Consider the following 26,194-nt stretch of genomic DNA (forward strand, 5'->3'; position numbering starts at 1 on the left):
ATTTGTCCCAGGAGAGAGCAGACCGGAATCAACAAATAGCGAAACAAGATCTGGAGGACCACTCCAAAGCGATTAGTTCACATGGTGTCCCATTACCTCCCGCCGCCGTTTGGCGGCGGGTATGATGCACGTTATTGTGAGGCTGTTTGTGTTATTAGATTTAGATTGGCTGGCACGTGGCGCGTGGCAAGGGTGCCGCGTGCCGCATTGCAAACGTTACAACGTGGGTACAATACAAAATCGTTTTTCTTCAAATACTGGTTTCTTTGGCTTCTTTGGCTTCCCATAGAAGGGTATCGATTTTCACTTGCAGCACGCGACTGCTATTGTAACACATGCTGTTACAATAACGCGCTAATTTCTCCGATATGTAATTTATTAAGAGAGTACGTGTTTTACAAATTTAATTTCGCATATAAATCTAAAGTTTCTCTATTTTCGAGGATTAAAAATCAGTACTAAATTCTACTAGAAACACCTGCTTTTCGAATTATAGATACGCATTTTCAGAAATATTTGCGAGAAGCTAAATAAACGAGATAAACTAATTCCTTCCCCTTTCTTATATTTTCGAATATTTAAACGTATTCAAACAACCTTAGATTTCAGCCCTTTGCATAAAGATACAGACGCTTTCAACTCGCCGCAGTCTACCAGTTTAGTTTTCTGACACGTGCTGTTTCATAAAATTATGCGACGCAACGTGGTTGCAATTTGATTAGAATAAAAAGATCAAAGGAACAAAATGTGCAATTTTATGAAAAGTCTCTACAGAAAACTTATATTTTTCCTTTATACCTAAATCTTTTTTTATAAAAACGGAAATATATAATTAAAGTATTTATTGCTTTAAATTTTGGAATATAAAAGTTTGATATTGTTCACTTTCTACCGTCCGACTGTCTACAACTTTATCGCAGCATCACCATGCGCTTTCTTTATCATTATTATGTTATCGAAGCTGTGAGCTCGAGTTGCGTGTCAAAGGGGATGAACATTCAGACAAGCTGGGATAAGAGCAATCCGGTGATCCACCCTTGACAGTTCATCGCGATAAGATCTGCTCGTGCAACGAGCTCCATTCGTATTCTGTTTGCTTTCTGGGACCTACGATGTCGCAAATCCATTGTATCCCCAGTGATGCGAAAGAATATTACCATCTGCTTATTACCAGTAATCTTGGTTCAATGGTATCGAATATCTCTAACTTTGTCAAAGAAGAGCGAATCTCGTCAACAAACAATCAACAAATGTTTGAAATATCGCTCGTTCACTTTTTCAAACACGATAACAAAAATCATTTATGTATTCGATTTTGCAAAAAATATAACAAATATTTTTATTAAAAAATTTAAAAAATTAAATACTCCGAATTTTTTCATCTCCATTTTATGTAAAAATTTTATAGTATGTATAAATATAAAAAAAAGAAATATATTATTTCCTACTTTTAAATTTTCTACCTTAAAAGACATGTTATTTACTTTTGGGGCTTCTTTTCCGCGTTGCTAATTGGTCGATTCGTGTTGCGCGTTACAATGTCGCGTTCATGATTTTATTTATTACTGATCGGTTGTCATCGAGACAATATATATATTTGTTATTTATAATGCAATAATAATATTGCAAAAAATAATAAAAAACTTTGTACAGTATTTTATTAAATTAATTTTAAAAATTATAAAAAATAATTATGAAAGGACATTTAGTGTATTTATATTCAGTTTAATTTAATTTCATTTAATTAATTATTTAAACTTAATAAAATTAATTATTTTAATTAAAATTTTGCTAATTATTCTTTAATGGATATAGATAACTAAATTAACATATAGTATATATACTTATATATATATATATATATATATATATATATATATATATATATAGAGTATACATGCAGTGTATAAGTACACATACACATAAGTACGCATACATAAAAGGCACACACACAATATACATATAGATATAATGTATGTACAGCACCACAGCTAAAACAAAAATTTTTAATATTAAGTTTCACTATTAAAAGTCAATATTAAATATTAAAAAAAAAAAAAGAAAAAAATAATTTTGAACTACACAAAGTGTTTTGTCTAGTGTATTATTAGTTATATCTATACATTAGACTTAATTAATATTAATTGATAAAATTTAAAACTAAATCTAATTTACTCGTAGTTTAGGATTAAGTCGCAATTAGCCAATTAAATTAGTAAATTTATAATATAAAACTAATAAGTCATTGAATAAAACTAAAAGTATGTTTATCGTATACACAAGAAATATAAATATTATATGTATAAGAATAAAAGACATCAATATTGAAAAATATATAAAAATTCATGCATTTAAAAAAATAAAAAAAGATATTCATTCGGAAACAAAGCATTTTTGAGAAAAATATTTCAAATAAAAGTAGTAGAGTTTTAAATGGCGCATTAAGAAGCAATGTTAGAGTGACTTTAAACAGCATTGTTAAGGGCATGTAAAAATCACTTTGAAAGTTTTAAATAGAAACCCCCATTTTTTATTACATATTCTTGTAGATTACCTCAAGAGATTTCCAAAACACTATAATGAAGTTCTTTTCCATTGGAAATTTTCCGAGTTATGAGGCTTGAAAGTTGAACGGCGAAAGAACGGTAGGAGTGACAGAGAAAAAGAATGAGGCAACGCGCTGATGTGCTCAACGCGCTTCTTTCTCTCTCACTCTACTATTACTTTCAAGCCTCATAACTCGAAAAATACTTAACGGAAAAGAACTTTCTTATAGTGTTTGAAAAGCTGTCAAAGTCAGCTACAAGAATATACAATCAAAAATGGAGGTTTCTATTTAAAAATTTGAAAGTGATTTTTACGTGACCTTAACAATGCTATTTAAAGTCAAATTAACATTACTACTTAATGCACCAGTTAAAACCCTACAACTTTTATTTAAAATATTTTTCTCAAAAATGCTTTATTTTCGAGATATTTGCACTTACGGGATTTTCGGAACACTAGGTATATTGTATTGACGAAATTTGCCCCTCCTTTCGGAGAAAGGATGTATCTTCGAAACATGTTTTCAACGTTGACATTAACGCTTAGCGTTACTTACTTGCAAGTGTGACACAAGTGTTATATCAAGAGCAAATAATTTTAACTGTGTGCTTTTGCATCTTGAAAGAGAGAAATTTTTCAGAGATGTCCAGTACACGCAACGTAAGTTTATAATATATTTTGGCTATTTTTTATTTTAAGACATAGGAAGAAACATGCATTCACATGTACTGTAATATGTTTACATACGTTATAACGTTCTGTAACGTCTTATCCTTACTAAAATCTTATTCAACTGCTAAATGTTAATATGAACTACAATACATTCACTGCTATACTCGCAAATTTATTTGTTTGGTAGTTTACATTAATTTATATTTATTCTCAAATTATTTTAAACTAATTATTAATTCTTATAGGCTAGCAGTCAACATCCGAAAAATAAAACATCTTTGAATTATGTTCGAGATTTTCTGGCAATGAAAAAACAGATGTCGAGGATGCAAGAATTTCTGATCAAAACAGAATGCGAAGTAAGAACATTTAAGCTTTCAATAAAACAGATAAAAACTAATATACTATGTAGTTAAATAATAAAATATTACGATATATATTTATATTATCCAGATAAATAAAGATTCGCAAGCTTATAGACCAAAATATAAATAAATATATAAAATAATTTAAACATATAATATAAAAATATGAAATATAAAGTGTTAAATAAAATGTGATCTTTCTATTTTCTTATTTTACAAAAAAAGTTACAGATTTAAAATAAATGTCATTACTAAAACAGAAACAAAATTTATGTAATAAATTACATAAATAATTAACATGTTTATCACAGTGTACAAATTTCTATGTTTATTAGCAGGCAACACGTCATTTAATATATGATATTCTGTTTCATGAGTGGGTTAAGTTGAACGTATTAAAAATTAAAGTAGCTGTTAAATAAACCATGCTATATGCAAATTAAAATACATGCAAAATTGATCAAATCATTGTGATGATACAAAAAATTAGAAAAATATGAACGAACAAATTATTTGGATATCTTCCAGTAAATTTAACATGATTATTTTAGGAATCACAATTCTGTGAGGAAACAGGCTTGGCGCTCCATTTGAAGAAAGATTTTCGTCAAATCACCGGTAGCTGCCATGCACGCAGTGCACTTTGTACTTTGTTAAATCTTTCGAACGAGCATAAACAAAATGGTGTGATAACGGCTTTGGAAGAGGACGCTCTGCCTTTATGTTATTTTGGAGAAAAATTGAATATACCAGTAACAATAGTGCTGCCAAACACAACATTATTAAATAAAATTTATGCATTAGAGCAGTATCAATATACCAACACAACATTATTTATCGAAGGCAACAATTCAGATGAAGCCGAAAAAATCGCTTCTGATTTAGCAAAAATGAACAACATGTATTGCATTAAAAGGTATGCAAATTTCATTTACATTTCCAAAACATATTAGTGAATTTTCTTTAATCAATTTGTCGGATAAATCTAACATTACATTAAATTAACATAATGATAATATCACGCCTAAATTTTTAATGCAGTATATATATATATATATATATATATATATATTTAAAGACTGTATGTTAAACTTAATTTATTTTTTTAATATATCAAACATATATTAAAATATATTTAAAAAATAAATAGAAGCGTTAAAATTTAAAAGATGATTTGATGTAATGATACTATTAATGTGATTACATTTTCATTGAAATTACATTACTTCATTTTTAGTAAACTAACTGATCTAATTTGTTTTCCTTGGATCATTAATTCTTTTATTGTTTTTACGAAGATTTCACTTGACTTTAATAGTAATTCTTCGAGTTTACTTTCTTAAATAAATTACTTTCTCAAAAGACATTTTTCGTGTAGAGATGATAGAGCGAGATTCATTGGCTATGGAACTATAGCTATAGAAATTGCCGAGCAAGTGCCAAATCTTGACATAGTTGTGGTGCCATATGACGAACCAATATTCACAAGTATTGTATCGGTCATGAAAGTTCTTAAACCATCTGTCAAAGTTATCGTAAGTCAATGTACATATTTCAATTACAATATTAATATAAAATATTGTTTAATACTTTACTTTATTATAATAATAGATTGCAGCAGACAAAAGTATCAATTCAATGTCAATATCCTCTTCAAAGTTCTTTCAATCAATCCAACTATCACCTTCGACATTGCCGACACCAAATTCTGCGTCAAATCAAGTTATTTCGACAAGCTCGACACCATCTGCTGTATCAGACATGTATATGTCACCTTTTTTAAGCAGATCAATATTTACGTTAATTCAAACAGTTCACACACTATCTTCTGCAATTAAATCGATACTATCTTCTGTATCAACTAAAATGTTATCCTCTTCAACTAAACCGATATCATCTTCTGCGTCAATTGAAAAATCATCCTCTTCAATTAGACCAACACTATCTTCTGCGTCAGTCAAAAAATTATCCTGTTTATCTGGACCGACTCCATCTTCTGCGTCAGTTAAAACATTATCCTCATCAACTGGACCGACACCATCTTATGCGTCAGTCGAAATATTATCCCGTTCAACTGGACCGACACCATCTTCTGTGTCAGTCGAAATATTATCGTGTTCAACTGGACCGACACCATCTTCTGCGTCAATTGAAATATTATCCTGTTCATCTGGACCGACACTATCTTCTGCGTCAATTGAAATATTATCCTGTTCATCTGGACCAATACCATCTTCTGTGCCAATTGAAACATTATCCAGTTCAACTGAACCGACACCATCTTCTGCGTCAGTTGAAATATTATCTTGTTCATCTGGACCGACACCATCTTCTGCGTCAGTCGAAATATTAGCCTATTTATCTGGATCGACACTATCTTCTTCGTCAATTGAAACAGTATCCTCATCAAATGGACCGATACTATCTTCTGCGTCAGATCAAATATCATTGCCTTCAACTAAACGGAAATCAATTAAAATATCTCCATCTTCTTCAAGTAAAACGACATCTTGTGGACCAACTCAAACGTTATCCTTTTTAAAAAACTCAACTTCACCGCAAACGTCATCAAGTTTGCCGAAGTCACAAAAAGAAAAGCCATTAGTTAATAAAGACATGGACATTACTGTAGTTGTATTAACGGATGAGGAGATAGATACTTCGATCTTAAAATTATTTAAGAAAGAACGATGCATTGTAAATAGAGTCGGTGTGATGAGTTTAGCGGCTTGCTTAAAGGCTGATGGCCCTTCGTTTGAAGCGTATAAAAATAAAAGGTGAAAGTAAATTTGATAAACTTTCTTTAATTTAATGACTTTCTTAAAAATAATTATATTTAACAACATATAAAACTAAGATTTAAATTTTTCATAGAAAATCTCGAATAATTTATTTTTTGTGGCAGTATGTTGTATTATGACAATATATTTAAATAAATTTGATTTTTTTAAATTTAAATCACTCTTAAATTTTTTAATTGCAGATCTATTATAGTATAATCGTATAATCGTAGACATATTAACGTGTTATCGTTATAGTAGTTGATCTTTGATTGTCAGCGTAATATAAAAATTCTGTATTTCAGGGTGGTGTCCCTATTGACCAGTTGTAATGACGATATATTAGTTTTACCCACAATTTTGGAGCGAGCATTATTGAAAGAGCATCAGCTCGCGAAAGTGTCAGCGGAAGTTCCGCAAGATGAATTGCATCCTACTACAGAATTAGCTAATGCCCTGACGAATAACGTATCTATGAAGAAAATGGCAATATGTTGCAATATAGCAATATTTTGTATTATAACCATATGTTTAATTGCAATTTATTCAAACAATAATTGGTAGCGTTTAATATGAAAATTGATGCCGTCTGTGAGTCCTGAATTTTTGAATGGAACATAGACTTGGAAAATTTTACAAATGCTACACAAGCTCCACAAGTACTAGGTGCGCAACTAAGTTTCCGGGTTTCACACATGAATGGCGCTAACGATACATGTAGTCGATATACATGTCTAAAGTTGTGTTTTTTTATTAACTTGGACATCTGTCAACAATAACCAGTCATAATACCAACACATATTGCAACGCAAAAATATTTTTTCTAACAATAAAGATGTCGAGTTTTGTGCCAAATAAACAGCATTTGCGGGAAGCTTTGCTTTTCTGCTTCAACTTGAAAGAAAATGCAGCTGAAGCACGCCGTTTGCTTGAGAAAGCCTACGGCGAACATGCACAATCGAAAACTACTTGTGAAGATTGGTTTAAACGCTTTAGAAATGGCGATTTCGACACTGAGGACAAGGAGCGCTCCGGAAGACCAAAAACATTTGAGGACGCCGATCTGCAAGCGTTATTGGATGAAAATGATACGCAAACACAAGACAACAACAACTGATAAATTTGAACCATGCATTGCTCGAAAAACGGCCAGAATGGGACACGAGACACGAACGAGTGATATTGCAGCACGACAACGTTCCGTGCCATCGCACTTCCATCGTCCAGGACACCATGAAAACGCTGAAATGGGATCTGCTACCGCACCCGCTGTATTCACCAGACCTGGCCCCTTCCAATTATCACTTGTTCCGGTCGATGGCACATGGCTTAGCTGGGCTACACTTGGCCAATTTCGAAGAAGTGCAAAACTGATTGGATAAATGGTTTCGATGCAAAGACGCGTCGTTTTATCGTCGCGGTATTCATGTATTGCCAGAGAGATGGCAAAAATGTGTAGCTAGCGAGGGACGATACTTTGAATAAACCGTTTTTTGTATTTCTCTTGAAATTTTCCATTTTGCATTGATAAAAAAAAACCCGGAAACTTAATTGCGCACCTAGTATAATCAAAAAATAATTATCGGATATGAACAATACTAGCCAGATATTTCTACATCGAATTCGTAAAGTATCGAGTCATTAATTTTTTTACAATATTTTATATACATTCTTCAATATTGATGTGTTTTATTTTTATATAATAATTTATTTATTTATTTATTTTTTTTTTTTGTATAAACGATAAACTTTTAGTTTTATTTAATGACTTATTAGTTTTAAATTTGTAAATTTTAAAAAATTTACTAATTTAACTAGCTAATAGCAACTTAATCTTAAATAAAATTAAATTTAGTTTTAAATTTTGCCAACTAATGTTAATTAAGTTTAATGGATAGCTACAATTAATTATACACTATGCATGTACAAAACACTTTGTGTAGCTCAAATTTATTTTTCTCTTCTTTTTTAATATTTAATAGTTTATTTAAAACTTTATTTAAAACTAACAAAAGCTGATAACATAAGCATCTGGTTAATAAAACATCAAATAATGTATTATCCAAATAAAAAAGAACTCCAGTAATTTTAGAATTTAAAATAAAAATATAAGATTGCAACTATAGAAAGTAACAAATATAAAATAAAATGCAATGTAATTTATTTTTTTTGTATAAGAAAAAAAGATTTCAAATAAATTTAATTATTAAGAATGATATAAAGATTAGGTAATAATACATATGTGAATTAATCAGTAATTCGAAATTTAAGTGGCTATGAAATTAATCATGCTATATGTCAATTATAGTTTTACTATAACACACCATATGTGCTATAGATATATACTTGATAAGTACGCATTTTTCATGAGAATAAAAGTAATTATATAAAATTCTCATTTACATTCAATAAGAATTTTATATATATGCTATTTTATCGTACATTATGGCTTATACATTATATGTACATGATAATTGGTATCAATTTTGAAAACGGATAATTTGGAGTTTTATTTTGAAATAAAATTTGCATATATAATGAGATATAAATGATTATATTTTAATTAAAAAATCACAATTTTTAAATAATTTAACGTGACTTATTTATATGCAATATTTTATTTTAATATTATAAGTAAAAAAAAAATATATATATATATATATATATAATAAATATGCATATAAATATATATATATATATATATATATATATAATTTTTTACAATTACTAGGTTCTGGAAAGTATCACATAACTCGTGCATTTAAAAAATGATATCAATTCGGAATATCCAAATGCTACGATAGTCTATAACATAATGGATGAACTATTATCAAGCGAAGCAGAAAGCCAATTTTCCAAACATAATATCATGTCAGACATCTCTACACCAACAGATTTTTTTAAAGACTTTATTTAAATGTATTTTCGAATATCAGTTTTTTGTTTTTATATCAAATATTTCCTTGATTCACATAATGTACATACCTATTTTTAGCTTTAATTAAGAACTTTTTAATTTTAAATCAGTAATTTGCTAATTATACTTAAATTAATTAAATTTAACTTAACGTACGTAACAATTATATTATTGAATGTAAATTTATTTACTGGGTAATATTGTTAAGTAAGTTTAATTAAATTATTTATATAATTAATATCATTATATGATTCTTAATTGCAATTTTTTTAATTAACATTAATAAAATATAATTTCTTGGCGTATGTAATCATTTTTTTTTTTTCACGGTATGCTTCGTGTACGTTTACACGGCATATTTTCCTCTTCTTACTTGTTCAAAGACGTTAACTTGTCTAAATATTTTTACATATTAAGACGATACAACTATTGGAAAGAAAACAAATACAAATTTTGGGAAAGATAGAATGATATACATATATTGTATTGACGAAGTTTGCCCCTCCTTTCGAAAGAGGGATAGATCTTCAAAACGTTTTTATAACGTTGACATTAACGCTTAGCGCTACTTACTTGCAAGTGTGACACAAGTGTTATATCAAGAGCAAATAATTTTGACTGTGGCTTTTGCATCTTGAAAGAGAGAAATTTTTCAGAGATGTCCAATACAGATACCGTAAGTTTATGATATTTTTTGGCTATTTTTGATTTTATGACATAGGAAGAAACATGTATTCACATATGCTGCAATATATTTACAAAACGTTATAACGTTCTGTAAGGTCTTATCCTTACTAGGATCTTGTTCAACTGCTAAATGTTAATATGAACTACAATACATTCGACGCTATACTCGCAAATTTATTTGTCTGGTAGTTTACATTTATTTATATTTACTCCTAAATTATTTTAAGGTAATTATTAATTCTTACAGGCTAGCAGTCAACATTCAAAAGATGAGGCACCATTAAATTGTATTCAAAGTTTCCTAAGAATGAAAGATCAGATGTGGAGGATGCAAAAGTTTCTTGTCAAAACAGAATGCGAAGTAAGAACATTTAAGTTTAACTTTTAGTAAAACAGATAAAAACTGCTAATATATATATATAGCTGGATAATAAAATATTACATGATGTATATATTACCCAGATAAATAAAAATTCGCAAGTTTATAGGTGCAAATATATAAAAATATATAAAATAATTTAAATATATAATATAAAAGTAAGAAATATAGTGTTAAATAAAATGTGATTTTTATATTTTCTTATTTTACAAGAAGAGTAATAGATTTAAAATAAATTTTATTGCTAAAACAAAAACAAAATTAATGTAATAAATAACATGTTTATTGCGGTGTAAAATTTTCTATGTTTATTAGCAGGCAACGCGTCATTTAATATACAATATTCTGTTTCACGTGTAAGTTAAGTTAAAAACGTATTGAAAATTAAAGTAGCTATTAAATAACACATGCTATATACAAATTAAAATTTAATGCAAAATTAATGAAATCATTGTAATAATACAAAAGATTAGTAAAATATGAGCTAGAACAAATTAATTGTATATCTCAGAGCAAATTTGACATAATTATTTTAGAAATCACAATTCTGTGAGGAGATGGGGTTGGAGCTCTATTTGAAAAACGATTTTCGCCAAATCACAGGTAGCTGCCATGCACGCAGTGCACTTAGTACTTTGTTAAATCTTACGCCCGAGCAGAAACAAAATGGTGTGATAACGGCTTTGGAAGAGGATGCTTTGCCCCTATGTTATTTTGGAGAAAAATTGAAAATACCAGTAACAATAGTGTTGCCAAACACAACGTTATTAAGTAAAATTCATACATTGGAACAGTACGAATATACTACATTACTTATCCAAGGCAAAAATTCAGATGAAAGCGAAAGAATGGCTTCTGAAATGGCAGCAATGAACAACATGTATTGCATTAAAAGGTATTCGAATTTATTTACATTTCCAAAACATATTGATGAATTTTCTTTATTCGATTTGTCAGATAAATTTAATATTTCATTAAATTAATATAATAATAATATCACATACCTAAATTTTTAATGCAATTTTTAATTTAAAAATAGTATGTTAAATTTAATTTATTTTTTTAATGTATTAAAAATATATTAACACCAAATAAATTAAAGCATTAACATTAAAAAAAAAATTTAATGTAATAATACTATAAATGTGATTACATTTTTATTGAAATTACATTACTTTATTTTTATTAAAGTAACTGATCTAATTTTTTTTCCTTGGATCATTAATTCTTTTATTGTTTTTACGAAGATTTCACTTGACTTTAATAATAATTCTTCGAGTTTACTTTCTTAAATAAATTACTTTCTCAAATGATATTTTTCGTGTAGGGATAGTAGAGCGAGATTCATTGGCTATGGAACTATAGCTATAGAAATTGTCGAGCAAGTGCCAAATCTTGACATAGTTGTGGTGCCATATGACGAACCGATATTCACAAGTATTGTATCGGTCATGACAGTTCTTAAACCATCTGTCAAAGTTATCGTAAGTCAATATACATATTTCAGTTACAATATTAATATAAAATACTATTTAATATTGTGCTTTATTATAATTTTAGATTGCAGCAGACAAAAGTATTAATTCAACGTCACTATCTTATTCGAAAATCTTTCAATCAATCCAACCATCATCTCCGACACCAGATTCTCCAGCATCAAAAGAAACTGTTTCAATAAACCCATCATTTGCGGGGTCAGTCGTCGGGTACACGTCATCATTTGCAAGCCAATCCATATCAATATTTTCGTCAGTTGAAACATTATCTTCTACAACTGAATTGACACCACCTCTTGCACCAATTGAAGCGCACTCCTCTTCAACTAAACCGACGGTATCTTCTGCACCAGCTGAAATGTTATTCCCTTTAACTAAACCGAGATCATCTTCTGCATCAGATGAAATATCATTGCCCTCAACGCCTAAACGGAGATCAATTGAAATATTACCTTCTTCAATTAGAAAGACATCTAGTGGGTCAGCTCAAAACTCGTTACCCTTTTTAAAAGACTCAACTTCATCACAAACGTCATCAAGTTTGCCGGAATCACAAAAAGGAGAGCCAATAGTTTATAAAGACATGGACATTACTGTAATTGCATTAACGGATGAGGAAGTAGATACCTCGATCTTGAAATTATTTAAGAAAGAACGATGCATTGTAGATAGATTCGGAGTGATGAGTTACGCGGCTTGCTTAAAGGCTCTTGACTCTTCGTTTGAAGCGTATAAAAATAAAAGGTAAAATTAAATTTGATAAACTTTCTTTAATTTAATGACTTCCTTTAAATTATTTATATTTAATAACATATAAAACTAAGATTTAAAATTTTTATTGTAAATCTCAAATAATTTACTTTTTATGACAGTACGTTGTATTATGATAATATATTTAATTAAATTTGACTCTTTTTTAATAAATCACTCTTAAATTTATTAATTGCAGACTTATTATCGTATTATAATCGTATAATCGTGGTCATATAACGTGTTACTGTTATAATTGTAGTTGATCTTAGATTGATAGTATAATATGAAAATTCTGTATTTCAGGGTGGTGTCCCTATTGACCAGCTGTAACGACGATATATTAGTTTTACCCACAATTTTAAAGCGAGCATTATTAAAAGAGCATCAACTCGCGAAAGTGTCAGCGGAAGTTCCGCAAGATGAATTGCATCCTACTACAGCTAATGCCCTGACAAATAACGCATCTATAAGGAAAATGGTAATGTGTTGCAATATAGCAATATTTTGTATTATGACAATATGGTTAATTACAATGTTTGCAATGAAGATTTAGTAGCATTTAATATGAAAATTGATGTTGTCTGTGAGTCCTGAATTTTTGAAAAGGACATAGACTTGGAAAATTTTACAAATGCTACACAAGCTCCACAAGTATAATCGAAAAACAATTATCAAATATGAACAACATCAGCCAGATATTTCTACTTCAAATTCTTAAAGTAAACTTCAAGTCATTAATTTTTTTGCAATATTTTATATACAATCTTCAATATTGATGTGTTTTACTTTAATATGCTAATTTATATTTTTCTTTTGTATAAACGATAAACCTACTCTTAGTATTAACGACTTAATTAGTTTTAAACTGCTAATTTGCATATTTACTAATTTAACTAGTTAATGACGACGTTATTTTGAATGAAATTAAATTTAGTTTTAAACTTTATCAACTTATGTTAATTAAGTTTAATGAATACATATGACTAATAATTATACACTAGATACTATATACTATACATATACATTTACTAAACACTTTGCGTAATTCCAAATTATTTTTCATTTTTTTTTCAATAGTGAAACTTAATGTCAAAAATTATCGTTAGTACAGTACTATATACATATATAATGTATATATATATATATATATATATATATACTATATATATATATATATATATATATATAGTAGTGTGTGTATATATATATATATATATATATATATATATATATATATACACACACACATATATTGCATATATTGCACATTAATATGTGTGTATGTATCTTGTATGCATATGTACTGATACTAACACACTGCATAAACTCTATGTATAAAAACATGTAATACACATACAAATAATCATAACAAGTGTCCAAAAAGTTCCAGAACGGTCAAATGTCTCGAAAATAAAGCAGTTCCGGGATTTTTTGGACACCCTGTATATGTAACTATATATATATGTGTGTGTGTGTGTGTGTGTATTGATTAAAGTATATAATTAGCAAAATTTTAATTAAAATGATTAATTTAATTTAATTAGTTAAGTTGGACATAAATATACTAAAGGTAATCTTCTCTTATAATTTTTATAATTTTTACAATTAATTTAATAAAATGCTGTTGCCTTACCTATTATTTATCGCAATACTGTATTATAAATAATAAATATATATATATATATATGCTGTACATTTCTTTCGCTATTTCTTGATAAATGTTAATTGGTCTTTACAACTCATAAAGGAAGTACATTTATTACGAACTAAACAAGCTAAAGTTTTGGAAAAAGTCAAATAATATTAATATTAATATTGTACTGATGATCAGTTTGCTTCTTTTGGCGGATAAATTTTGTCTTTAGGACGTGCAAAAACATTGATATTATTGCTCAGCATCAATTTGTAACCGTGACTCAAGTCATATACGAACAACAAACATTTTTCATTATGTATTTTTGCATCTTAATTAGAATTAAAAGTAAAAAAAATTTGCCGATGATGTTCAGTAAGCTCAATGTAAGATTATGAATTATTCTGCCTAATTTTTATAAAATACGTGACAAAACATATGTTGTAATCTAATTTAATATTTCCTAAAATTCTGTTCAATCATTAAATATCTATATCAATTGCAATATATTCAATGATTTACTCGTGAAATTATTTAATTAGGAATTCATATATTAGCTTTTTTATATTTTCTTCTAAATTGATTTAATGAAATTATTATTTATTATAGTAGTGTGAACATCCAAAAGATATTGGCACAGTTGCTTTAGTTTGGACTCAGAATTTCCTGACAATAAAAAATCAGATGCTGAGGATGAAAAAATTTCTTGTCAAAATAGAAAGCGAAGTAAGAACATTTAAGTTGAATTTCTAGCAAAACTGATAAACACTAATAATATAAGTATATGTTCAATAAAACATAAAATAATGTACTATCCAAATAAATTAAAATTCCAACAATTTCAAAACTTAAAATAAAAATCTAAAATTGCAAATATACAAAAATAAAAATATAAAATAAAATGCAATGTAATTTACCTTTTTATATAAGAGAAAAAGATTTAAAATAAATTTAATTATTAAGAATGATATAAAGATTATGTAATAATACATATGTAAATTAATCAATAATTAGAAACACATAATCTTCAATTGCAATTTTTTGAATTTACATTAATAAAATACAATTTCTTGGCGTATGTAACCATTTATTTTTCACGGTATGTTCCATGTACGTTTACACGACACATTTTTCTCGTTACTTATTCAAAGACGTTGACTTGTATACATATCTCAATAAGACAATACAACTATTGGGAAGAAAATAAATACCAATTTTGAGAAAGATAGAATAATATATATTGTATTGACGAAATATGCCCCTCCTTCCGAAGGAAGGATTAGATGTATCTTCAAAACGTGTTTTCAACGTTCACATTAACGCTTAGCTCTACTTATCTGCAAGTCTTATATCAAGTCTTACACAAGTCTTATATCAAGAGCATACAGTTTTTAACTGTGTGATTTTGCATCTTAAAAGAGAGAAATTTTTCGAAGATGTCCAGTACATACATCGTAAGTTTATAAAATATTCTATTTTTTTATTATAAGACATAGGAAGAAACATGTACTCACATGTGCTGTAATATGTTTATAATACGATTTAACGTTCTGTAACGTCTTATCCTTACTAGAATCTCGTTCGACTGCTAAATGTTAATATGAACTACAATACATTTACTGTTATACTCGCAAATTTATTTGTCTAGTAGTTTACATTAATTTATATTTACTTCTAAATTATTTTAAGGTAATTATTACTTTTTATAGGCTTACAGTGAAGAGGAGAAACTTTTGCATAGTATTCAAAATTTCCTAGAAATGAAACAACTGATGTCGAAAATGCAAGAATTTCTAGTCAAAACAGAATGCGAAGTAAGAATACATTTAAGTTTTGCTTTTAGCATAACGGATAAAAACTGATAATGTAACTGAATAGTAAAAGATTACATAATGCATATTATCCAGATAAATAAAGATTCGGAATTTTATAAGTCAAAATATATATAAATGTATAAAGTTATTCAAATATATAATATAAAAATAAGAAATATAAAGTGTTAAAATGTAATTTTTTTATTTTTCTTATTTTACAAGAAAAATAATAAATTTAAAATAAATTTTATTAGTAAGAAGGAAATAAAATTTATGCAATAAATTAAACATTTAACATGTTTATCGCGGTGTACAATTTTCTATGTTCTTTAGCAGACAACGCGGCATTTAATATACGATATTCTGTTTCACGTGTCAGTTAAGTTAAAACTAAACTATTGAAAACTAAAGAAACTATTAAATAACACATGCTATATGCAAATTAAAAATTAACGCAAAATGATGAAATTATTATGATAATACAAAAGATTAGTAACTATGTATGAGCAAAAACAAATTATTTGGATACTTTAAGCAAATTTAACATGACTATTTTAGAAATCACAATTCTGTGAGAAGATGGGGTTAGACCTCTATTTGAAGAAAGATTTTCGCCAAATCACCGGTAGCTGCCATGCACGCAGTGCACTTAGTACTTTGTTAAATCTTTCGCTCGAGCAGAAAGATTATGGTGTGATAACGGCTTTGGAAGAGGATGCTTTGCCTCTTTGCTATTTTGGAGAAAAATTGAATGTACCAGTAACAATAGTGCTGCCAAACACAACGTCATTAAGTAAAATTTATGCATTGGAGCAATACCAATATACTAGCAGCACATTATTTATCCAAGGCAACAATTCAGATGAAGCCGAAAGAATCGCTTCCGATTTAGCGATAATGAACAACATGTATTGCATTAAAAGGTATTCCAATTTTCATCTACAGTTTTAAAACATATTGGTGAATTTTCTTTATTCGATTTGTCAACTTAATTTAAAATTACATTACATTAATATAATGATAATACCACATACCTAAATTTTTAATGCAGTTATATAAAAATAGTATGTTAAATTTAATTTATTTTTTAGTGTATTAAACAAATAAATTAGCGCATTAATATTTAAAGGATAATTTGATGTAATAATGTTATAAAAATGATTACATTTTCATTGAAATTACGTTGCTTTATTTTTATTAAACTAACTGATCTAATTTTTTCTTAGTTCATTAATTTTTGTTGTTTCTACAATGTTTTCACTTAATTTTAATAGCAATTTTTCGAAGTTACTTTCTTAAATAAATTACCTTCTCAAAAGACATTTTTCGTGTAGAGATGATAGAGCGAGATTTATTGGCTACGGAACTATAGCTATAGAAATTGCCGAGCAAGTGCCAAATCTTGACATAATTGTGGTGCCATATGACGAACCAATATTCACAAGTACTGTATCGGTCATAAAAGTTCTTAAACCATCTGTCAAAGTTATCGTAAGTCAATGTACATATTTCAATTACAATATTAATATAAAATATTGTTTAATACTTTACTTTATAATAATTTTAGATTGCAGCAGACAAAAGTATCAATTCAATGTCAATATCCTCTTCGAAGTTCTTTCAATCAATCCAACTATCACCTTCGACACTGCCGACACCAGATTCGATGTCAAGTCAAGTTATTTCTATAAGCCCGACATCATCTATGGAGTCAGACATGTACACGTCATCATCTATAAGTGTATCCATACCAACGTTTACGTCAGTTCAAACATTATCTTCTGCAGTTGAAATGACACCATCTTCTGCATCAACTGAAATGTTATCCTCTTTAACTAAACCGATATCATCTTCTGCGTCAGTTCAAGAGTTATCCTCTTCCACTAAACTGACACCATCTTCTGCGTCAATTGAAACATTATCTTCTACAGTTGAATTAACATCATCTTCTGCATCAGTTAAAGAGTTATCCTCTTCCACTAAACTGACGCCACCTTCTGCATCAGATAAAATGTTATTCTCTTCAACTAAACCGCTATCACCTTCTGCATCAACTGAAATGTTATCCTCTTCAACTAAACCAAAATTATCTTCTGCGTCAGTTGAAGAGTTATCCTCTTCCACTAAACTAACACCACGTTCTGCGTCAGTTGAAACATTACCTTTTACAGTTGAATTAACATCATCTTCTGCGTCAGTTAAAGAGTTATCCTCTTCCACTAAACTGACGCCACCTTCTGCATCAGATAAAATGTTATCCTCTTCAACTAAACCAAAATTATCTTCTGCGTCAGTTGAAGAGTTATCCTCTTCCACTAAACTAATACCACGTTCTGCGTCAGTTGAAACATTACCTTTTACAGTTGAATTAACATCATCTTCTGCATCAACTGAAATGTTATCCTCTTCAACTAAACCAATATCATCTTCTGCGTCAGTTCAAGAGTTATCCTCTTCCACTAAACTGACACCACCTTCTGCGTCAATTGAAACATTATCTTCTACAGTTAAATTAACATCATCTTCTGCATCAGCTGAAACGCATTCCTCTTCAACGAAACCGACACCATCTTCTGCATCAGATAAAATGTTATCTTCTTCAACTAAACCGACACCATCTTCTGCGTCAGTTAAAACATTACCTTCTACAATTGAATTGACACCATTTTTTCCATTATTTGAAACGCATTCCTCTTCAACTCAACCGACATCATCTTCTGCGTCAGTTGAAACATTATCTTCTACAGATGAATTAACATCATCTTCTGCATCAGTTGAAATATTATCCTCTTCAACTAAACCGATATTATCTTCTGCGTCAGTTGAAGAATTATCCTCTTCCACTAAACTGACGCCACCTTCTGCATCAGATAAAATGTTATCCTCTTCAACTAAACCGCTATCATCTTCTGCATCAACTGAAATGTTATCCTCTTCAACTAAACCAAAATTATCTTCTGCGTCAGTTGAAGAGTTCTCCTCTTTCACTAAACTAACACCACGTTCTGCGTCAGTTGAAACATTACCTTTTACAATTGAATTAACATCATCTTCTGCATCAGTTAAAGAGTTACCCTCTTTCATTAAACTGACACCATCTTCTGCGTCAATTAAAACATTATCTTCTACAGTTGAATTAACATCATCTTCTGCATCAACTGAAATGTTATCCTCTTCAACTAAACCGATATCATCTTCTGCGTCAGTTCAAGAGTTATCCTCTTCCACTAAACTGACACCATCTTCTGCGTCAATTGAAACATTATCTTCTACAGTTGAATTAACATCATCTTCTGCATCAGTTAAAGAGTTATCCTCTTCCATTAAACTGACACCACCTTCTGCGTCAATTGAAACATTATCTTCTACAGTTGAATTAACATCATCTTCTGTATCATTTGAAACGCATTCTTCTTCAACAAACCCGACACCAACTTCTGCATCAACTGAAATATTATCCTCTTCAACTAAACCGATATCATCTTCTGCGTTAGTTGAAACATTATCTTCTACAGTTGAATTAACATCATCTTCTGCATCAGTTGAAACGCATTCCTCTTCAACGAAACCGACACCATCTTCTGCATCAGATAAAATGTTATCCTCTTCAACTAAACCGCTATCATCTTCTACATCAACTGAAATGTTATCCTATTCAACTAAACCAAAATTATCTTCTGCGTCAGTTGAAGAGTTATCCTCTTCCACTAAACTAACACCACGTTCTGCGTCAGTTGAAATATTACCTTTTACAGTTAAATTAACATCATCTTCTGCATCAGCTGAAATGTCATCCTCTTCAACTAAATTGATAGTATCTCCTGCGTCAACTAAAATGTTATTCCCTTCAACTAAACCGATTTTACTTCCTTTGCCAGAGCAAATATCATTTTCTTCAACTAAACCGACATCTGTTGGATCAACTCAAATGGTACCCTTTTTAAAATACTCGAGATTATTGCGAAAATCAGTTTCGGGTTCAAATTCGCTGCAGTTACAAAAAGAAGAGCCATTAGTTAATAAAGACATTACTGTAGTTGTATTAACGGATAAAGAGATAGATACCTCAATTTTGAATTTGTTTGAAAAGGAACAATGCATTGTAGACAGATTTGGTGTGATGAGTTTAGCGGCTTGCTTAAAGACTGATGACCCTTCGTTTGAAGCGTATAAAAATAAAAGGTAAAAGTAAATTTGATAAACTTTCTTTAAAATTTAATGTCTTTCTTTAAAATACTTATTTTTAACGATATACAAAACTAAGATTTAAATTTTTTATTGAAAGTCTCGAATAACTTATTTTTTGTGGCAGTATGTTTTTTATGATAATATATATATTTATATATATATATTTAATTAAATTTGACTTTTTTAATCAATTATTCTTAAATTTATTAATTGAATACCTATTATCGTACAATCGTAGGCATTTTAACGTGTTACCGTTATAATAGTAGTTGATCTTTGATTGATAGCGTAATATGAAAATTTTATATTTCAGGATAGTGTCCCTATTGACCAACTGTAACGACGATATATCCGTTTTACCCAGAATTATAGAGCGAGCATTATTCGAAGACAATCGCTTTGTGAAAATGTCGACAGAAAGTGTTTCGGAAGATGAATTGATCTCCATTACACAGTTTTTTAATATAATGACAGAGAAGAACTTATCTCTGAAGAAAATAACATGCAAGCGAGAGTTTGTAACGTTTGGCAAGATGAAAATTAATGCTGTCTGTGAGCCGAGTTTTCAATGAAACATAGTTTTAGAAAATTTTACAAATGCTACACATGCTCCAGTATAATCGAAAGACAGTTATCGAATGATGAACACACTAGCTAGCTATTTTTACACCAAATTGTTAAAGTATCAAGTAATTAATTTTTGTACGATATTTTATATATATTCTTCAATATTGATATCTTTTATTTTTATATAATATTTTTTTTTCTTTTGTATACAATAAACATATTTTTAATTTTATTTAATGACTTATTAGTTTTATATTATTAATTTAACTTTACTAATTTTCCTGGCTAGTTATGACTTAATCTTAAATAAAATTATATTTAGTTTTAAATTTTGCCAACTAATATTAATTAAGTTTAATAGATAAATGTAACTAATTATACACTAGACATATTTTAAACACTTTGTGTAGTTCAAAATTATTTTTTACTTTTTTTTAAATATTTAATACTGACTCTTAATAGTAAAACTTAATATCAAAAATTTTCATTTTAGTTATGATACTGTATATATATTACATGTATATATTGCGTGTGCTTGTGTGTACGTGTACTGATACTTACACATTGCATGTGTACTCTACATACATATACATATGTAGGTATATACAGTGTCCCTAAAATTTTGATTCCTAAAAGCGCTCATGTGCAGATAGAACGGACTAAACTGAATCAGAAAGTCCTGTACCATTTTGCAATTTTCGCAACAGTTAACGAGTTATTAATTACTAAAGATCGCCGAATAAGCGCATATCCCAGTCTACCGCCGAATGCAAGCGCGCGGCGAGATACACCTTATATTAATACATGTATAAGTAATACATATATTATACATATATAAGTATATATACATATATATATTTAATTATGTATATCCATTAAAGTATAATTAGCAAACTCTTAATTAAAATAATTAATTTTATTAAATTTAAATAATTAATTAAATTAAATTAAACTGAATATATAAGTACACTAAATATAATCTTCTCATAATTATTAAAAAAAATTTTTTTAATTAATTTAATAAAATGCTGTTGTCTTACAAAGTTACTTGTTATTTATCGCAATATTGTATTATAAATAACAAATATATGTATTGACTCGATGATAACCAATCGGTAATAAATAAAAAAAAATCGTCAACGCGAACATCGCGATGACAATCGACTTGATGACACGTAATAACACGCAAGACGAATCTACCAATTAGCAACGCAGAAAAGAGACCTCAAAAGTAAATAACATGCTTTTTAATAAGGTAGAATTACTTTAATTTTCACGAAAAATGCGTACTTACCAAATATACGTATAGCACATACAGTGTGTTATAATAAAACAAAAAAAAACATGGTAGTTTTTGTTTTACAAGTTTACATACTATTAAAAAATATTCATTAATTTACCATGATTCAATATATACATTAAACAGTCAGATAATACTGCGTCAAAAAATGAATCAGACATCAAGCTAGGTTGGCCGAGCGGTCTAAGGCGCCAGACTTAAGTTCTGGTTCCCGTATGGGAGCGTGGGTTCGAACCCCACACCTGGCAAACTTTTTTTTTAACGAGGCACTTATAAATGAATAACATTATCAAATAGTGTTAATAAAGTTAACAATTTAAAATTATTTTAATATTTTATTTTTTGAATATCATATCTATAATGATATTATATTCATTAATAATATTGATTAATTTAATAATGTCAATAATAAATAAAATTAAAATTTTAAATGAGTTAATATTAAATAATTGAAACATAATACTGATAAGATAAGACTTTTAAAGTTTGCTCAAATAGAAATCAGAATTTAAGTAAGTCTGAACTTAAGCCTTAAATTATTTGACCAACCTAGCGTTTAAGATGTTCTTATAAATATTTACTCATATCTCTGAACAGTCAACACTTTTCTCACAATTATTTTATATGCATACATATAATATATTAACAATATAAAGGAAACTGTTAGAAAAAAATATGGAAACTGTTTTCTAACAATTTTCAAACAAAAGTTTGAGAATGACTCAGCACTATTCGTTAAACTCTTCTTTGTTCAGTGTCTATCTATTGTAAAATTGATATTACATAGCCACATCTATTTTTCGACACTGTCGTTTGATACTTGTTTTGCATGTACGGATTACTAATCTTTGTGGACCAAGTATAGACAGTGTCATGTATATAGATTTAATTATTTAATACAATATAATGTACTTCCAATTCCAAAAGATGTGAACTTTGTGATCAATAATTATGAATAGGCTTGAAAAAATAAGATAAAATTAGTACGTTGCAAGAATAAATACAATTAATAATTATTAACCGCAATACTTTTTAATATATAATTCAATTAGTATATACTATGTAAAATATTTGTTATGTACTTAATGTAGACTTGTTGCATACTTTGTATTTTAAAACATTTTCTTGATATTGTTTTCTTACATCAATTTATAAAATATTTAACCCTGTAAAGATACGGAAATCAAATATTTACTTTAAATTGGTAGAATATTTAAGAGAAAAGAAAAAAAAATAGAAAAATACACTTAAATAATCTTTTGATCAATTTATCAATTTGTTTTTATTTTTGAAATGGATATTTAAGTATATTCTTTCTCCTCTCGTTCTTCATTCTCATTCTTTTATATAAAAATACATATTTAGGTATATTCTTTATTTCTCTTCTCATCTTCCTTTTTAAATATTTTTAAATTTTAAGGTGAGTGTTTGATTCACATATCTTTCCAAGATTTGTATATTTTATAAATTGATGCAAGAAAACAATATCAAGGAAATTTTTTAAAGTACACATTAACAAATGTATATTAAGTATGAATAACAAATATTTTACATAGTATATCAATTAAGTTACATATTAAAAAGCACTTGAGATAATTATGAATTGTATTTATTCTTGCACCAATTTTATTCTTATCCTTTTTAGCGTATTCAAATTTATTGATAACAAGGTTTATATCTATTTTAGATTTGTAACTACATTGTATTGTATTAAATAATTAAATCTATACATGACGTTGTCTATATTTGGTCCATAGAGATACTTTGACCCGTGCATGCAGAACAAATATCAAACGACAGTACCTATCCAGAAATTTTGCGAAATGCACAATGTAACAAGTATAAATTACAGATAAATAAGAAATATTTTATATAACAGAAATTTTTCTAGTCTATTCATATTTACCAATAAAAAGATCCTTATTTATTTTAGAATTGAAACTATATTGTATTGTATTATATAATTAGATCTATCTGGATCACATTTCTGAATCGTGTATCATACATATGTATAGCATGGATACTACACGAAAAAAATTTTATATAAAAAATTACTATATTTCACGTATAAAAAACATAGTAAAAATTTTTATAATTCCTTCATGGTCCGCAGCTACTACCGTACATAATAATTTTTAATATACAATTTTCTCCATGTAGCACATGTATTAAATATACTAAACAGTAGTAATGCAAATTAAATATGATTATGCAATTCAAACTCTAAAATATTATACATATATACCTATAGATAGCAGTATTCAGCAATAAAAATCAATGCCAAATGATCAGATTTGCTCTCAGATTCCTCTTTGATGGCATTAAAGCTATTAGAGCTTAATATTACTTATTATTTTTATTGATTAAAAAAAATTTGTATTATAATTGAGTAAAAAATACATTCACAAAAAACATAATAAATATTATATATTCTCAAATTTCTCAAAATTTATATCTTCAAAATTTTAATCTCTAAACAAAATATTTTATAATTTATATCTAAATAAAAATTTTTTTCTGTATATGTATGTTTATATAATTTACATCCAACATTTTACAACTTTGCAATTTAAGAGAAATAATTTGCATATATAATTTATGTACATTTTGAAATTTTTTGCTATTAAAATAAAGCAATTTTAATGTTTATTAAATTTATAATTTATTAAATAATTTTATAATTATAATTAATTAAATAATTTTAAATGCAAATTGCAAGAAAATGTGATTATCAAAATACGTTTCTTAACAATCATGTAATTAATACTGATATTAATCAAAAAGATATCAAATGATATTAATACTTTGTAATTATGCAAGTAATAACGCACAAATATAACAAAATTAATTCACTCACCGGTCGTTGAATGCCAGAGCTAAATACTCTCTTTTAGCTGTACCTAGAAAAATTAATATATTTTATTTATTAGAAATAGATTATAAATAGATTCAATGTATATTAATTATTATATATTATTTTATTATTTTTATTTTTCTGAATAGTAATTGTGCGTTTATATGTTATCACAATTACGTATATATTTAAATTATAAACAAATAATTGCACACACCAGCTAGGGCATTGTAGTTTGCTTCATCCGCCGCAGATTTCGCCAGAGACTGCTCCGCATTACCTCCATGGAAGAATCGATGAAAACCGGATGCTCAACTTCAATTAATTACACGCACTATCTAATGAGTCTGCCCGCACAATTCACTTACACGAAAATCAAGAATTAACGTCGTAAATCCACTATATTGTGATACACAAAATGCACTTTATACATTGCGACCATACATATAATAATTATAGTCGTTTATCATAATCTTATATATTCGGCAATCGATTCGACATTATACACGAAAGTGAGTAGGACAAACGATGATTATTTCAACAGTTGCACGTCGAAACGCGCATCTAACAAATACATGTTATCTGTTTAATTCTAACAAACTAAGGTTTTAACATACAACATATATTTTATAAATAGTACATCGCGCTTTAATTCTTTTAAGCAGTAGAGATTATTTTGCAAAAATAATAAAAATTTATGCTTACTGAAAACGTAACCTTCAAGCGTCGAATTGCCAGTTCGACAAAACGTCTTTAATTGCAAAAACTTACATTAAATAATATGTTCTGATAATTGCGCGTTATTTTAATCAGCACTCTCAATAAAAATTTGCAACTTTTGATGCTTTTTTAATAAAGATTGGTACGGATGAAATGCGATTAATTACAAAGTGTCCACATATTTCTTTTTGACGCCGTGAAAGAAAGTTCTAACGTCTGGTAAGATAGTACAAACTTTCTTCGAGAGATAGCGCGTCCGGCGGCTGGTAAAACTGCTGGTAACTCACCAGTGATAAGATAATGCGCGTAGAGCACAATTTTACCAACTATCGCTAGTTTCCTTCAAAACAAATGTAATGTGCGATAACGTTTTGCAACTAATTATCGTTTATTTGTACAAATCCACGTTAAAAATGCATAATGCGTAACAAATTTCTATTGAAAATGCCAATTAAAGCAACACGGGATTATAAAAATATAAATTATTTAATGCAGATTTTTGTGATTAAAAGCATTTTGTCG

The 26,194-nt window shown here is 28.2% G+C and overlaps 4 protein-coding genes and 1 non-coding gene across 9 annotated transcripts in view; 4 read left to right on the top strand and 1 right to left on the bottom strand.

Annotated features, from left to right (window-relative positions):
- LOC105672112 (glutamine amidotransferase-like class 1 domain-containing protein 3, mitochondrial) overlaps nt 1-26,023 on the bottom strand; it is a 159,940-nt gene extending 133,917 nt beyond the window's left edge. Inside the window, exons 1-2 of the mRNA XM_012366824.2 lie at nt 25,170-26,023; nt 24,956-24,998 (exon numbers count right to left, since the gene is read on the bottom strand). The gene's annotated coding sequence lies outside the window, so the exon portion shown is untranslated. The remainder of the gene's footprint in view (nt 1-24,955; nt 24,999-25,169) is intronic.
- LOC105672284 (L-threonine ammonia-lyase-like) lies at nt 3,050-7,020 on the top strand. Of its 2 annotated transcripts, XM_012367121.2 has the most exons (6): nt 3,050-3,207; nt 3,465-3,578; nt 4,136-4,500; nt 4,963-5,119; nt 5,196-6,361; nt 6,670-7,020. In XM_012367121.2, the coding sequence occupies exons 1-6, from the start codon at nt 3,190-3,192 to the stop codon at nt 6,926-6,928; spliced, it is 2,079 nt and encodes a 692-aa protein (XP_012222544.2). In that variant the 5' UTR covers nt 3,050-3,189; the 3' UTR covers nt 6,929-7,020. The 2 variants fall into 2 exon arrangements, with proteins under 2 accessions (XP_012222544.2, XP_012222545.1); XM_012367122.2 differs by lacking the exon at nt 5,196-6,361 and having other exon boundaries at nt 6,670-6,808.
- LOC105672287 (uncharacterized) lies at nt 9,696-14,857 on the top strand. 3 transcript variants are annotated; one of them, XM_012367127.2, is made up of 7 exons: nt 9,700-9,957; nt 10,216-10,329; nt 10,884-11,242; nt 11,675-11,831; nt 11,908-12,587; nt 12,900-13,074; nt 14,839-14,857. In XM_012367127.2, exons 1-7 carry the CDS (start codon nt 9,940-9,942, stop codon nt 14,839-14,841), a joined length of 1,506 nt encoding a protein of 501 aa, XP_012222550.2. In that variant the 5' UTR covers nt 9,700-9,939; the 3' UTR covers nt 14,842-14,857. The 3 variants fall into 3 exon arrangements, with proteins under 3 accessions (XP_012222549.2, XP_012222550.2, XP_067208871.1); XM_067352770.1 differs by lacking the exon at nt 14,839-14,857 and adding an exon at nt 13,144-14,280; XM_012367126.2 differs by lacking the exon at nt 14,839-14,857 and having other exon boundaries at nt 9,696-9,957; nt 12,900-14,280.
- On the top strand, nt 15,523-21,030 carry LOC105672283 (uncharacterized). 2 transcript variants are annotated; one of them, XM_012367120.2, is made up of 6 exons: nt 15,523-15,683; nt 15,939-16,043; nt 16,602-16,966; nt 17,363-17,534; nt 17,611-20,225; nt 20,545-21,030. In XM_012367120.2, the coding sequence occupies exons 1-6, from the start codon at nt 15,666-15,668 to the stop codon at nt 20,801-20,803; spliced, it is 3,534 nt and encodes a 1,177-aa protein (XP_012222543.2). In that variant the 5' UTR covers nt 15,523-15,665; the 3' UTR covers nt 20,804-21,030. The 2 variants fall into 2 exon arrangements, with proteins under 2 accessions (XP_012222543.2, XP_067209406.1); XM_067353305.1 differs by having other exon boundaries at nt 17,378-17,534.
- On the top strand, nt 22,263-22,346 carry TRNAL-UAA (transfer RNA leucine (anticodon UAA)). The gene has a single exon. It is a non-coding gene; the product is annotated as a tRNA-Leu (tRNA).
- Nucleotides 26,024-26,194: the final 171 nt, after the last annotated feature.

The sequence above is a fragment of the Linepithema humile genome, chromosome 4, assembly GCF_040581485.1.
Source record: "Linepithema humile isolate Giens D197 chromosome 4, Lhum_UNIL_v1.0, whole genome shotgun sequence".
In the NCBI taxonomy this organism is placed as follows: Eukaryota; Metazoa; Arthropoda; class Insecta; order Hymenoptera; family Formicidae; genus Linepithema; species Linepithema humile.

What these genes read in the sequence shown, in the direction of transcription:
- LOC105672284 (XM_012367121.2), top strand. An exon ending in TGATCAAAACAGAATGCGAA is followed by an intron (nt 3,579 to 4,135) that starts GTAAGAACATTT and finishes TGATTATTTTAG; the next exon opens with GAATCACAATTCTGTGAGGA. An exon ending in AACATGTATTGCATTAAAAG is followed by an intron (nt 4,501 to 4,962) that starts GTATGCAAATTT and finishes TTTTTCGTGTAG; the next exon opens with AGATGATAGAGCGAGATTCA.
- LOC105672287 (XM_012367126.2), top strand. An exon ending in TTGTCAAAACAGAATGCGAA is followed by an intron (nt 10,330 to 10,883) that starts GTAAGAACATTT and finishes TAATTATTTTAG; the next exon opens with AAATCACAATTCTGTGAGGA. An exon ending in AACATGTATTGCATTAAAAG is followed by an intron (nt 11,243 to 11,674) that starts GTATTCGAATTT and finishes TTTTTCGTGTAG; the next exon opens with GGATAGTAGAGCGAGATTCA.
- LOC105672283 (XM_012367120.2), top strand. An exon ending in TAGTCAAAACAGAATGCGAA is followed by an intron (nt 16,044 to 16,601) that starts GTAAGAATACAT and finishes TGACTATTTTAG; the next exon opens with AAATCACAATTCTGTGAGAA. An exon ending in AACCATCTGTCAAAGTTATC is followed by an intron (nt 17,535 to 17,610) that starts GTAAGTCAATGT and finishes TAATAATTTTAG; the next exon opens with ATTGCAGCAGACAAAAGTAT.